General features: G+C 39.0%; 1 protein-coding gene across 3 annotated transcripts in view; it reads right to left on the minus strand.

Moving 5' to 3' along the window:
* The window catches only part of ITGB6 (integrin subunit beta 6), a 47,385-nt gene that overhangs the window by 9,719 nt on the left and 22,675 nt on the right, over nt 1-14,991 (minus strand). For all 3 annotated transcript variants that reach the window (XM_018911460.2, XM_009087923.3, XM_018911459.2), the window contains exons 9-13: nt 10,912-11,001; nt 6,124-6,258; nt 5,102-5,519; nt 4,425-4,647; nt 1,812-1,909 (exon numbers count right to left, since the gene is read on the minus strand). In XM_018911460.2, the coding sequence (XP_018767005.2) occupies nt 1,812-1,909; nt 4,425-4,647; nt 5,102-5,519; nt 6,124-6,258; nt 10,912-11,001 (964 nt within the window). The remainder of the gene's footprint in view (nt 1-1,811; nt 1,910-4,424; nt 4,648-5,101; nt 5,520-6,123; nt 6,259-10,911; nt 11,002-14,991) is intronic.

Here is a 14,991-nt window from a genome sequence, read left to right on the forward strand (position 1 = left end):
CTCAGAGCCTAAAATGGGCACTCCCAGGAAACAGGAAAATGTAAAGCCCACGCTTTTTTGTTGCTTCACGCTTCCAGTCATTGTGTTGCAACATCCATGTACAAAAGAGAAACAAAATTTTTGAAGCGCTAATTTTTTATTTAACTTAGAGCTTTTACTTTTTTCTTTCTCCAAAAGCCTTGAAGCATTAAAGAAACAAAAACATAAACCAGAAAGAAGTATACTACTCCATGAAATTGCTAAATAATCTGTCTTAAATATTATGTGGTATAATACTTATACCACTTCCAGATTGGTGGGTTTTGTTCAGATAATAGCTTTTATTCTATGATTATATTTTAGCTATTATTTTAAAGGTTACTTTTTTCATTCAGGACTTCTTGATGAGGTTACCCAACCATTTCAGATGAAACAGTTTGCAACAGCTGCTGCTTCTTTTTTTTTGTTTTGTTTTGTTTTGCTTTGTTTTGTTTTGTTTTGTTTTGTTTTGTTCAGGCATCTGAATGGGAACATGAAGGTTACAGTAACTGCTGTAAATAATTTTAAATCTAAAGAAGTAGCTGACAGTCCTAATCAGGGAAGGACAGGACATGAAAAAAAGGAAATATGCAGGAATAAGAGATTATATTGCACGTTCATATTCCTGTGACCTCTGTATGTGAACAGAACCATAGAAAAGGCTGTTTCTGCTCTTGATTAGCATTCATTATATTTAAAAGTATAATGTTTTTCATATTCCTAGCTACAAATATTTTCCATCTTACGAAAGCAACCTGAAAGCTTTACTAACTGAAGACATACAATACAAGAGCTTGTATGACTTTTAAGCCTGTAAAGATATTTTTATACATATAAATATATACTGAAGTATTGCCATCAAAAACAAAAGGTGTAACTTTGCTGGAAGGATATACACCAGCGACATTTCTGCATGCACACAGCTCTGGATAGGCTTCCAAGAGCTTGCAGATACAAATCTTAGACATGCACACATGAATGAATGAGGATTCATCTTCATTTTTACATTTGTCTTGTTGAATGCTTATCTGTGATGTGGATATAACTAGCCTATGTCCTGCCTTACTAAAAATTGCTTGTGCCATAGGGGTGGGACTAGAACTGCCACTGGAATAATGACAGTCTGCCTGCTGAGCAGGCACCTTCCTTTACAGGGAAAAAAACCAAAACTGCACTTTTTGATTTTAAGGTTTGTTTTGGTTATTTTTGATTGTGGTGGGCTTTGTTGAGTTTTTTCCTGATAGCACTATTTTACTCAAGATTATTCTCATTCCAGAAATTTCCATTGATGCAGGGCACTTTTGAATTAAAGCAAACAGCTGAAAGATGTTCTTAGCCTTTCAGAACACAAGAAATGTCTTTGCCACTGTTAAAGGGCTGTGTTTAGCCACCAGCTGTAACCAAGAATCTGCCTAAGGACTGGAGTCAGGTTTTGTATTTGTGAGGCTGAAGAAGCCCTGCTGGAACTCATGGTACAGGCATAACTTAAACTCAGGAAATTTCATCTATCACTGATTTGCAGGGACCAGTATCTATTAAATTCCATACTTTCCTGCATAAACTACTTAGAAAATATGCATGATCCAATGAGTTAATTACCTGGAGGGTTATACTGGCCCTGTTCTGCATTTCCTTCTTGCCTCAGAAGAGCCATAGACAGACAGTAATTCCCTTATGACCCATAATATAATTCCACAGCAGAAAAACAAAGCTACTTTCAAATATAAAATTACTGAAAGTGGAACCTCCTGCTAATCACACACACACAAGAGAGGAAGATTGAGTATACCAACCCTTTGCCATGCTGACAGTTGCATCAACCAATTTGCATTTTTCACTGCAATCTCCCAGTGACTTGTCATCAGCAGCCAAGTGACATTCCACACAGCTCCTGTGGAAAATAATTCAGCAGCTCATCAATCTCTGCCTGCCACAAAGCAACAATACAAAAGCCAGCATGTGTGCATCTGCATTTTAAAAAGCAGATAAATAAAACGTCTTCTGCTATAGATACAGTTCTCAGGAATATGATAGGTACTGCCACAAAAAAAAAAAAAAATCCTAACAAAACCAAAGGAGAAGAAAACCCACCTGAATAAAGGTATTGTGGATAAGGTCTGTCTTGTCCTCTATTCTCTCCCAGTTTGTTAGCTACCAGACAGAACCCCAGGCAACATTATTCATGTAGGTCTATCAGACATGTGATTACTCACATGTAACATTCCTCTTCAAAAATTAAAAAAAAAAAAAAAATATTCTGAACAGTAAATATTCTCACACTAAATACCAGCTGAAGGAATGCCTATCAGATGAACAATATCTGAAATTGACTTCAAAGAGATCAAGCTGAGGCACCTACTATGAGTTTGCCTTTGTTGCAAGTCTATTGAATAATGCATTAAAACACTTTCCAGGTGTCTCAACAGTTGTCTCTTGAATATGGTTGCTTGTCTCGGGAATTACTTAGATCCTATTCATACTAATGAAACTTACAGGAAAATAATTATTTATTCAGTGGTGGAATGACTGAAATACTATTTAAAAACAGAATCTATACAAATTCCTTTAGAAATCTCCCTGTAAATTCAATGAGGACTTTAATAAATCCAGGGTTTAAAAATGGAAAATAAAACAACAAACAGAATTCATATATGAACATTTCTGATGGCAAATGTGTTTGCTAATTTTTTACAAATAGCTTCAACCAAATTGAGTGGCTGAGACTCTGAGAAGCATCCTGAAGGACTGACTTCATTTAAAAAAAAAGGAAAGAAAGGAGAGGAGAAGAGGGGAGAGAATAGGAGAGAAAAAAGGAAAAGAAAAAGGAAAAAGGAGAACTGCAACAAAACATAAAAACCTCTGGCTATCTCCTGTTGCATTGTGTTACATATATCCATGGGAATAAGCTGAGGCTGCTGAGTTTATCTTCAAGGGGTGGAGGTGACCTTATCCCTTGCTCTGGAAATGGTGAATAGCAAAAGTGAGTGGGTAATGGGATAGCCTCTATCTCATGGAGATAAATTCAGTATTAGTGTGGTTTTGTCATATTCACCATGTTTCTCATGCTACACTCTCTTTCTCAGCTGCCTTGCCATTGATCTCCACCCCCTCTGACCTGGTCTTTCAGCTCTCTCAGTTACCCCACCAGGTATTCCCAGTGTTCTCTCTCTCTTGGCTTTTTGTGCCCTGCATTTCAGCATGGGAAGACACTGAAACAGAAAGAAAAGATCCAACACTGCATACAATATACATGTTTAAACGGGTTAATGTAATGCCTATCATGTAACTTTATATTTCTTATTCTTTGCCAGATTGGGCAGAGCAAAGCAGCAGCATTGTCCTTTTTGTTTAGAGCAGTTGCATGCAGAAATTCTCTTTGGACATACTGAGAGGCTCAGTTTTCTTAAAGCAAATTTAGCACTAACAGAAAGAGATTGATGAATTAATCACTTCATAGAATAGCTTTTCATTCAGATACACTGTAGACTGCAGTGACAGGTATAAAAATACAGTGTTGGAGAGAAATGGGTCTCAGCTCTGGATAAGGAGACAGGACATCGTCATGAACCATGCAACCTAAACTGCTCAGCACTCAGAAAGCAAAGCCAGGGACATTAATAACCTGTGTTCTGTAAAGTCTAATCCAACTTCTAGATTAAATTTTTGCTGAACACTGCTCCATTGAACTGCAGCCCTACAAGAGCTCTAAGTACACCATTGCACATGTAATACAAACATGTGCAATGGTGTACTTATAGTGGTCGTCTTCACAACCTGAGTATTTTTGGTTGCTTTTCCTGTAACACACCATAACAGATACCTTACATCACAGCAGGAAAGCTACATAAATTGAGTGTGCTCGGTGGACAGAAGACATTTCACCATTTACAATCAATTTATCATCAACTTATACATGACATACAGCTACCCACTTACTCATTCCCAGACTATTATCCAGTTTATTATACTTACACCTTTTTAATTTAGCCAAGCTTAACTGAATTTGGACTATGAATTAGGAAATGTGTGAAGCTTGAATGGACAACATGGCCTTACTCATTCATATGTATGAGAATGGTAATACAAATATCAAATTTTTCTGTGAGGACCCATAAGTGTCAGATAAGGCCACCATTCTGATTAGTTGTACAGCCAGGGACAGCAGTTTTACCTGTGCTGCTTGAAGCTGACTTAATTATTTCACATAAAGTCCTTTTGTATGAGAGCAGTGCTCATGAATGGTTGATGTATGAGTTGTGACTACCCACCTCAAAGGACACAGAAGCTCTTGGGTTCTGGTCTGTAAATCCAGTTTACAGACACGGCAGTAAACACACTGCCAAGGCAGTATAGGAAACAGATACCTGGATGATATAAACATCAGAGGTTTAAAGCCATGACATTACCATCTGGAACTGCAGGGGTCACCGCAGAGAGGGCATTTTTCACAAGTTTGGCCTGAAGCCCCTGGATGGGTGCAAGCACACGTCCCACAGATGCATTCACCTCTCCCACTGCACAGTGTCCCATCTTCAGCCATGCAGGTGCTGGTATCAGTTGTGCAATTACAGTATTCACCAGTCCATCCACTGTGGCACCTGCATTCCCCACAGTCACAGTCACCATTGCCTGGAAAAACATTTATTATACTTCAAATCAGTCACTGATAATTCAAAAAGAATCTGGAGGATGATCACTAAAATGATTCACTTTAACAGGAAATATTTTACTCTCTCTAACTCTTTTTTCTAACATCTTTCTTTCTCTCCCAGAACTTTCAGTTTTAAGTCAGAGGAACAGATTTTTGCTTATCCTGGCTGTAAGCAGCTCCATTCTCTTTACTGGAGCCCTCCACGCAGGTCTTGTCTCCTGGCAGCACGCAAGCTCATTTGTAAACACTTCCGATTTATGATGGCATAGCTGAGACTATTTTAAGTCTAAAGACCGTTCCTAACTAGTAACTCTTTAAACTGAATGGATGGCGACTGAGTATATGATGAAAATACAAATTCACAAGCTCCCAGGTGAGGGGAGCCCATGGAGGCCCGAGCGGGGACACCCCAGCAGCCCTGAGGGGCCGTACCTGCGCACTGCAGGCCGCGGTGCCGCACGCACGAGAAGTCATTGCACTCGCAGCGGGGCCCGTAGACCTTGCCGTAGGGGGACGGGTGGCACAGGCACTGCCCGCAGTAGCAGTCGCCTCTCCCGCTGCAGGAGCTCTGCTCGGCCGGGCCCCGGCAGGAGCTGGCACCCAGCGAGCTCTCGTGGCACTCGCAGCGCGGCCCCACGTAGCCGGGGCTGCACACGCACACCCCGCACTCCAGCGAGCCTTTCCCTTGGCTGCACTTCGGGCTCTGCTTCTCGGCCTTGGCCTGGCAGTCGCAGCTGCAGAGGGGATGAATTTCCATCTCCAGCACGTCGCTGAGGCCCACAGGTTTTATCTTGATAAGCCTTCTGGTTTTTTCGCATGAAGAGAGACTAACACTCACATTGAAAGAGACCTGGAAGAGACAACGGGGCTACTGGGAGCACAGGGAACTCTTCAGGGTGCTCAGGAAGTATTGTTGCAAGGTGTCCCCAAGGAAGGGGAGAGAGAATGAGGATGAGGACTCCAGCTTATCTGAAGGCTAATGAATTACTTTATTATACTATACTATGTACATTGTATCTAAACTGAATCTGCCATGCACTCAGTCTTGCTCACAAATGCACAGAACTGCACTCATCTCCGATTCTCTCGGGACTGTCCCGTGACAGTCACACACACAAACACTCCTTGGTCCCGATAGGCCAAGGGTGCAAAACATCCTCACTTTGGGTAAACAATCTCCATTCTGCATTCTACTTTAGCACAACACAGGCACAGCAAACGAGCTAAGAATTGTGTTTTCCTTCTTCTCTATTTGTTTCACAGCTTCTCTCTGTTCAGAGGGCATGTGAATACCACAAGGAAGTGCATGCACAGGACAGAGCAAGAGGGCCATAGATCCTGCCTGCTTTTTGGCGACTTGTCTGGAGGAAGATCATTTAATAAAGAGCAAACTCTACCTTGGTGTCCTAAATTATATGAAGTTCATGTCTTTGGAGAACACGTTCTTCACTTACTGTATCTCCCACTTTCACATGAGAGCATTTCCTCTGATGTGGAAAAAAGGTACCACTGTTGCAGATGGCCGTGAAGGAGAGATTGAGCCCTTCTGTCTCTCCCAGGATCTCCAATTCAACCTCAGACCTCAGCTCCTTCAAGAAAAAAATGTGAGATGAATGGAGTGATAACAGTGCCATGTGCTGCCACTGCTCCACGTCTGAGGAACGTGGACTGTAATTTATCCTGAGTTACACAGGAGCACACTTGTGCTTTGGCACTTTGTTTACAGAACCCTCTATTGCAAGAAAAATGGAGAACGAGCAAAAAAAAAGCAAATGCTGACAGACCCAGCTTTCAGTGGAAAGCAATAGTGGTATCACTTTTTAATATCTGCTGTCACAGGGCTTGTTTCCTGCCCTTCCAGGAGAAAAAACTCAATGTTTTATTAAATCACCTTTCATAACTCTGCTGACTGATGCAGGTCTTAGGGCTGGACTTTCTGAGGAGTGGATTTGCGTCTCTGATTGCATTGCTAGGTCTGGGCTTTTCCTGATTAGCCAAACTGTGTCAATATTGCTCCCTCCCTTCCTATCTTCTCACAATGGAAATTCCTGCTTCATGAGCTCTTTGTGTTATTTTAACCTGTATTCAGCTATATCTCCATTATTTCAATCAATTTGTTCATCAAACTTCCATTTTGTGAGTCACAAACTGTCTTTCTGAAATCGTTTGTACTACGTATTTACATTTTAAGTCTTTAAAATATTTTATAGCAACTTTGCTTACACAACTTTAATCCAAAGCCTATCACAGGCCATGGGGAAATTCCCTATGACTTCATTATTCTGTGGATACAGTAAATGGAAATTTTTTAAAAGTACCTCAGCAACTGCTGAGAAAACATCTCACTGACTTGACTTTGTGCTCATAGAAGTTTAATTGCTTGCAAAATACCCCCTGCCCTTCAATCAGAGCACAGAGAACTTGCTGACCTTACTTCAGTGAGTCATTCTATTCAAGGTAGCAGGATGACTCAATGGAGTAAAGGTCTGGTGGGGTAAATCAAAGTAAAAATAGAATAGGTATAAACCTGCATAGACAGCTCCCTGTCCTATGTACATGTTCTGGATTCCTAGGAAATTTGTGTTAGGGTTGTAAAATTGTGCCCTGGGCATCAAGTTTGTAATGCTGGTAAGTTTGAATATGCCCAAATTTCCATTTCCCGTTGATTTGGAGGTAGGTGCTTGTGTCACTATTGAAGCAATGCAGAGTTGTCAATAATAATTTGTTTGTCACAGCTGGGCTCACCCAAAAGGACCCACACCAGCCAATCTCTAGCTAAAGCTAGGACTGTGGGCATGTGCTTATGTTGCAGGATGTATCACCAGTAGTCCCTCTCCACTAGCTGCAAAATTACAAGGTGCAGAGTGCAACAGAGAGAAAATTAAATACCAAATTGTAATACTTTGAATTCTGGAGTCTCTATTGGGTCATTTGAATGTGCCTTGCTGTTGTGAAAGATCAAATTATTCATCTTACAGCACTGAAAGTGAACACAAACTGTGATAAATTCAAGGTTTTTAGATCCTAATGTATGTCAGTATAATGATGCTTTAAAACTACTAAGCTGTCTGGCCATAGTTTGAGGACAAATAGCAGACAGTTAATAGCAAAGAGCAGCTTTAAGCCATTCACAGAGAAACATTTGTGGTTCAAAAATTTTTCTGAATGGAACAACAGACAAAGAAGTGCTAAATAATTGTGTCCTTGTGTTACCTGTCCTTTCTAATATTATTTCTTTGTTCTCATTTTTATGCAAATGCAGGTATTAGAAACTGAAAAAAGGGTAATTTTTCTGAAATTTTAAATTCTTTGAATGGCTTTAATCAAATGGCCTGCTATCTGTCACAAAGCATTTTAGCCTACAGCTCTGCAACACGAAGTTGTGCAGAGTTCAATGCTAAACAAAGCAGGCAGAAATATGCTTACAGAAGAAAATAAACCATACTTAGAAAGAACATGAGAACTCCTTGCAACAAATATTTTGACAGCTCAGACTTTCTTAACTTGCTTACTTCCTCTCTGAAGCTCTTATATGGCAACACATGGTGAATGGCATTAGCAAACCTTGTGTTTGCACAGCAAGTAAACACTCAAAAAGACTTTAAATGTGTTAAAAGATTTAGCCTAACTTTACTCCCAGGGAGCTAAAAGTTATTTATTCCTTTTCTTGTGAGTGAAGAAGCAGAGACACAGAATTACACTTCTGAGAGTATAATGAAAAGTTTCTAACAAAAGTAGTATTAGTTCTGTTTTGCATGTGATTTTCAGCTGTAGGTCTCCTGTCATTTCCTTCTTCACAGTCAAAAAAAAATTCAGATACCTTTACTGCTGTCAAATAAAAGGGTATTTAGTGCTTCCTGCTTGGAAGATTTTTCAATCACAAAACAATAAGATTGTTAACCTTTGAGGCTAAGTGCAATAAAATGGACTTTGGGAAAATTTGAGTGTGACATGTTGCTGCTTGCACACTTCTTACATCTTGAAAGAAATGTGGGATTTTAAGAACGTACGTGCAGCTCTGCACCGTGTCTGGTGCGTGGTCCAGACACGCTGTGCCTGGATGAGGTTGTGACAAGTTATGGCCCAAAGGCAGGAGCAGCCTTCCTGCAGTCACCTCCCTGCCACTGCTGCAGGGCAGCCAGCACAGAGCTCAGAGCTCCTCCAAACTGTGCCCGTGGAAGAACAGGATCAGCTGGAACAGCTCAGGAGCTGCATTGTGGTCACCACTGCCAACTCTGGGGCCTGCTCTGCTCAAAGCATGCAGCTGCTGAAAAGCAACTAAAAAGCCAACAGAGCCAGGAGGCTGGGGACAAGGCAGAGGACATAACTGTGCCTTAGTATAAACCTTAGTGTGCCCTCACTGTGCACTGCAAGCTCTTGTGGGCTCCCCATCTCAGGAGGCACTCAGGAGAGTCAGGGAGGGTAAACAGATGGTCAGATAAAGTTGTCAAGGGGATAGAGCAGCCAAGGAGAGACTTAAAAGACTGGGAGTCTAATTTGGAGAGAAGATTGGTATGTAGAAGGTGTTTCAGTGAGAGAATATATTGAAATTATGAAGACACAAAGATAAGGTGAATGCAGAGCTGTTATTCACTGAACCTTACAACTCGGGAGCTAAGGTGCACTCAGTGAAAATTTAAAGCACTAGAAGCAGGTTAAAATAGGAATAAGAAAAATGTGCCTTGAGACAGTGGAACTGAACCCCTTCTTGTCATAGAAGGCAACAGAAGCCAAAAATATCATCAGACTCAAAAAGGAGAGTAGGGAAAAAAATCATAGGCCATAGGAATATAAGCAGATGCTAAGAAGAAGAGGCAAAGATTCACTCCTCACATTTTCAATATTCCAGTGAGGCAACTTATGTTACAGCAAAAGCGCCAGGACATAGCACTGGGACAAATTTTGTGTGTTTTTTCCATTACTTACTGACAACAAAATGGTATTTCAGCAATTAAATGTAGAAACTTGTGTCTGTACATTAGACTGCCAGCTTGAAGAAATGCTGATAGGAACCAGATGTGATTAGGAGCAGGTTGGAATCCAGAAATGAAATTCTATTGCCACTCAAAGTTTAGCAATAACTTTGCTCATCAGTAAGTTTCATCATCTGTATTTGTTAAAATTTGTACACTCCCAAGATTAACCCTGAAATTCTCTCCTTATAATTTTTCATTAAATGGAGAAACTCCTGGTATTCTGCACTTCATTTTAAAAAGTTATAATTCAGAAACTGTATTGCCTTCGTTGCTTTTATAAGAGTTAGAAGAATTTGGTTTCCTTCCTATCATTAAGACCAAAGTAATTTAGGCACAGTGATGACTATCTTATTCAAGTGATAGAAAGAAGAGCAGAAAAAAAAGTAAGGAAAGAAACAGAAACTATTTGCAAAGGGTTGTTTGTCATTGTAGACAACTGGTAGAGCAGGTTTTTAATAAAAAAAGGCTGAGACAGAACAGACTAACCTATGGAATATCAGCGTACTTGTAAATTGATTTATCTGTGCAAAGATCTGTACAACTGCCTAAAAACATTCCTCTGATAGAAGAGAACTAGGTGCCCAGGATGCATTTTACAAACAAAACTCTGAAGAGCAGTGCTGTGTTTATCTTCCTGACATAATTAAAGCATTTCTTTGTATAACTTAAACAAACCCATTCAAGTCCTGGCATTACCTAAACAGACCCCAGTTGGCTCCTGTATTGCTCTTTCTGAAAACCTCAGAACAGCCTCACAGAGGCAGCATCAAATTGCTAAAGCAGAGAAGAGCACTAAGCACAGAATATTGTTTTTCCCCCCAGATATTCCTGCAAGACAATTATTTGTCTGCTCTGGTGGCAGCTGCCAACGGGGAGAGACTTGAGTCCCTGTTGAGATGTGGAACTGAGAGACCTGAATATTAAAGAAGCATTAGGAGTAGGTGTAAAACACAGGAATATGAAGAAGGCAATGCAGATGACACAATGATATGAATTCAGCATTCCAGCAGACCTAAGGATTGACAGAAGTTTATAGGTTATATTGATTGACAGAAGGTTATAGGTTATATTTTGTTTCTGTGCTTACTTAATCCTCAGAGTGAACACTTTTCCTGTTAAGGTTTCAGAACCTAAATGATGTAATCATTCAGTTTCATGAAAGGAGTCAGTTCATAAAAGGAATCAAAGACACATCTTTTTACCAAACTGCAAACCAAAGTTGAATATGTAAATGTGAAGGAAGAAGCTGCATTGTACCCATCTTACCTGATATGCAGCAATGATCAGCTGGAGAATATTTCCAGAATCCTTCTGAAGTCGTCCAACAGTAGCTCCAGGAATAAGCTTTGCATAATTCTGGAAATATAAAAAAAACAAAAAACAAAATTGAAGGAGTTGACAACAAAACCAAGTAGATTGAAGCCAAGGGAAATAAATAACAGTAACATTTTCAAGAATTCTTGCAGTCTCCATTGCATGTGTCTTAATTAAAAAGTCAGATGGAGAAGAGCTGGTTTCAGCTGGTTCAAAATGAATTTAAAATTCATTGAACATCTATTGTTAAATCACCTCTATGTAATTGGAAGTTTGATACTATAGTATCCTTCAAGCTCTAATTTTTCAAATTTAGAAGGAAGATATGTTTTATCAACAGTTGTATTTTTCTTAATTAAAAATATCCAGAAACAGATTCAGCTGCTGTACTGTTGTTGCACAGCTCAAGAGTCTTGGACCCTACACTCAGCAGCTGCAGTAACTTTTTTATCTTTGCACAGGTATCTCAGCGCTCTGTGCCTCTGATGGATTTTATGTTGAATTTCTGTGAATAATACAGTGCTAATTTAGCAATTTATTTCAGTGAAGAGTTCTCTTGTCTTTTTGCATTAAATTGCACTATGACACTAACATGATATCTGACAGCTAGATTTTAAATACCATGAATTAAAATTTGCCTTGCCTGATTGTTAACTATGTGAACTTCCCTTGCTGTAAACCATTCCTTTGGAAAACAATGTGTTCATCTTTTAAAAAAGCATTGTAGCACTAGTTTTCCTTTACACATTATCATATCAATGCTGTTATTTTAAATAAAAGGAAAATATCCTGAAAACTATTCATAAATATGGGTAATTTTATACTCTTATATCCTTCTTAACCTTCATATCTCCAAAAGCTCTGTGATTATTTTAGGTATTATGTATGGAATGGTTATCATTCATTAGATTTCTAGTGCTATTGTAGATCAGTGGGATTAACTGCATTTTATGTTACAGCTGGCAACTTTGCATTCCTGACTCCTCCTGTGATTAGTGCCCTTTCAAGTATTCTTGGAATATTTAAACTCTGTTTGGTACATGTGGACCTTCAGAGAGAAACGAGTACAAACCTGGAATTTAAAATACAGTCCCCTTTAATCTGTGGTATGCAAAACAAACAGCAGGGATGTGCTGCTCTGAACACTTTGGTTGATCTCTCCTCCAGGACCAGCATTTTCTGCATGGTGATGCAAGGATGGTATTTCAAGCCCAGGACGAGTGTGTGTCCCCAGTCCATTGGTTAAACCTCATCTCTTAGCAAATGTTTCTGTTCAACCATTGCCAAGCTGAGGCAGACAGATGCTTTTGGGGTGCAGCTATTGCAAAACATCCAAAGGATATGATGGAATTTAGTCCTTTGGCAAATATTCATTAAAAGGTGAACTGCCATTTTATAGGGATACTCTGATTAATTTAAAAGAAATTTGGCTGTTATATATTTGAGCTCAGTGAGGTTATGTCTATATTTTAGCAATGTAAATGATAGAAGAATTTTCATCATAAATAGTGTGCCACACCAAATTCATAAAAATAATTTGAAATTCTGTATGAGTGTGGAGAATAGAGTATTTTTAGTTCAATTTTCAGCAGTGCAATACAGCCTGAAACCCGAATTTTCAATCTATTTCTCCGGTGATATAAAATGAAATAATTAATCCAAAAAAGAGTAATTTTTGTTTTGAAAGAAATGTTGCTTAGTCAGGACTAAAGATGGAGTCTTTTCCTTATCTAAGTTTGAATAACTTTTTAAAGAATTTTGCTTGAAAACAAATAATATCAGCAATAGTAGCAACTACTTCATGAAACCCTAAAGACCAGTGTTTTCTTTTGTACCAAAGTAGGCTTGGTTAAAATATAATTATTATTGCCATATTCCCAGATGCTTTTTGAGTGAATAGCTTCTATAGAATGAAAACATCCCCTGATGCTTGGGCAAGACTCAGCCGAGACTAATGATGCTAGAAGTTAGACATAGATGAATGTATTATAAAATACCTTTTTTAAAGAAAAATCCTTTTAAAAATAATCTCCAATTATCAGGGCTCAATGTAAAGAATTTTCTCTTTTCTCTTGCATCAGATCTAAACAATCTCTTGAGGTTACTGTGCTGTAGTTTTTTTAGCACGGAAGGATCAGAAGCAACACCAGCTGTGTTACAAACATAGGTGTTCTGTGCTTGTGCCAACCCTAAGATTTGTCTTAGATAATACCACACATGTAAGAGGATAAACTGAAAATTCAGTTGAAGAGGATCAAAAATATTACATGACTGAATTATTTTTGGCTAAATTGTTGGGGATTATGCAGGGCTAGAAATACAAAATGTATATTTGACAGTCTAAGCACTGCACTTAAGACTAATGGAATCTATCAAGTCTATTTAAAGAGGTGCTTTTTAAGTCCTCACAGTAATTTTAAGGTAAGCTTGTCCCTGAGAACTCAATTATAAATAGCCTCAGTCAGCATTGGTAGCTGATGTAATTAGAAGCTGAGTTCAAGTAGATTTGAGATAAGATAGTTGGGGAGAATCTTTCCACCTCAAAGGATAAATTGAAGGGTTTTTTGAGGGAGACTACAGAATCTCCACCACTGAAGCTTTTCAAGAGAAGTGAAACACCAAAACTTTTAGAGTTTAGAGTCCTTGCCACCACTCTAGGCTACCTGAGCAGGGACCTTACCACAAGAATAATTCTCATTGTCTTGCTTTGTTCTTTTTATATTCTTAAGCATAGATACTGGTTATTTACATTTATGTTACAAATTTGCATCACAGAGATGAACACACAGCAGTATCTATGTTCCTGTTTTCACACCCTACATAGACCCTTTAAAGGTAATTGCTTTTGGAAAAACTGCACTGTGACCCTTGTGTATGATTTTCACACTAGCTTTGACTGATTTTCCACATCACCTAGAGGACCAAAAGCAGACCATAACAAATACAGCTATCCATTAGTGGAATTAGTGAATATATAATAATATATAATCATATATATAATATATAATAAATATTCCATTAGTGGAAGAAAGCAGTATTAAAAGACAAAATCAGCAGATAGATTATATTCAGTGGGATTTTTATACACCCTGTAAAATAGAAGGCAGTTGTACTTCCTTTTTTCTAACAAAGAAAGCAACAAGAACAAACCATTCCCTAGCTGGGTTAACCATGATTTGTATTTTGTGTTAGCTATAAGCCCTTGTTTAGTGTTCTCTGTTACCAAAGGGTGCCTCTTGGTAACCTTGATACTGACACAGGGATACTGAAATAGAAACAGCTTGATAAGAGTGCTGGTGGCCAGCTTCAAGGGTGACCACAAGCAATTTCCAAGGTAAAACACAGTGCCATCAGCAAGAGAAATATTTCTTTGCACAAAAAAAAGGCTCTGTAAATCAAACAGTTATTTCCTGACTACCTTCCTAGAACAGCCCCTAATCATGAAGCACCTATTAAAAAAAGCACCTATAGGGAAAAATGTTTCACCTGTCAATAATTGGATCTCTATTAAGAAATATTTGAAGCTACTGCATTTGTAAGTGGTTGACTTCTACTGTTATAAATCTAAATTTTCATGATCCAGCTCAGCACTCAATACAGTCTTTAAAAATGTGAGGCAGTCAGTGCTTCAAGACACAGAGTGTTCCTTCCCTTGTCAAGGCTGTAATCTGAGAATCACTTTATGCTGTTTGTAACTCTTGTTACTTTTGTTAAACAGCTGGAGCATCAGCCTTACTCCAAACAGCTCCACTCCTAGAATCAGTTGCAGAAGTACATGGAGGTCTTCCCTGGGTTACACAGAGGATAGGAATAGAAAACCATCCTACTGGGGACTACCTTAAGGACTCAGCTGCTCTCTCTTTTCCTCCTCTCTTTCTTTCCTATCTTCCATGTGGCAACCACAGCAGAGGAGCAACTCTCCTCATTACTGTACTTCTGGTGATAATACAGAATGTTTTGAAAGGGCTTCTTCTTCAGAAAGCCGGTCTCATTGTATCAGCAGGATCATCATTACCATCTTCCTCTCAACCA

The sequence above is a fragment of the Serinus canaria genome, chromosome 7 (genome assembly GCF_022539315.1).
Source record: "Serinus canaria isolate serCan28SL12 chromosome 7, serCan2020, whole genome shotgun sequence".
In the NCBI taxonomy this organism is placed as follows: domain Eukaryota; kingdom Metazoa; phylum Chordata; class Aves; order Passeriformes; family Fringillidae; genus Serinus; species Serinus canaria.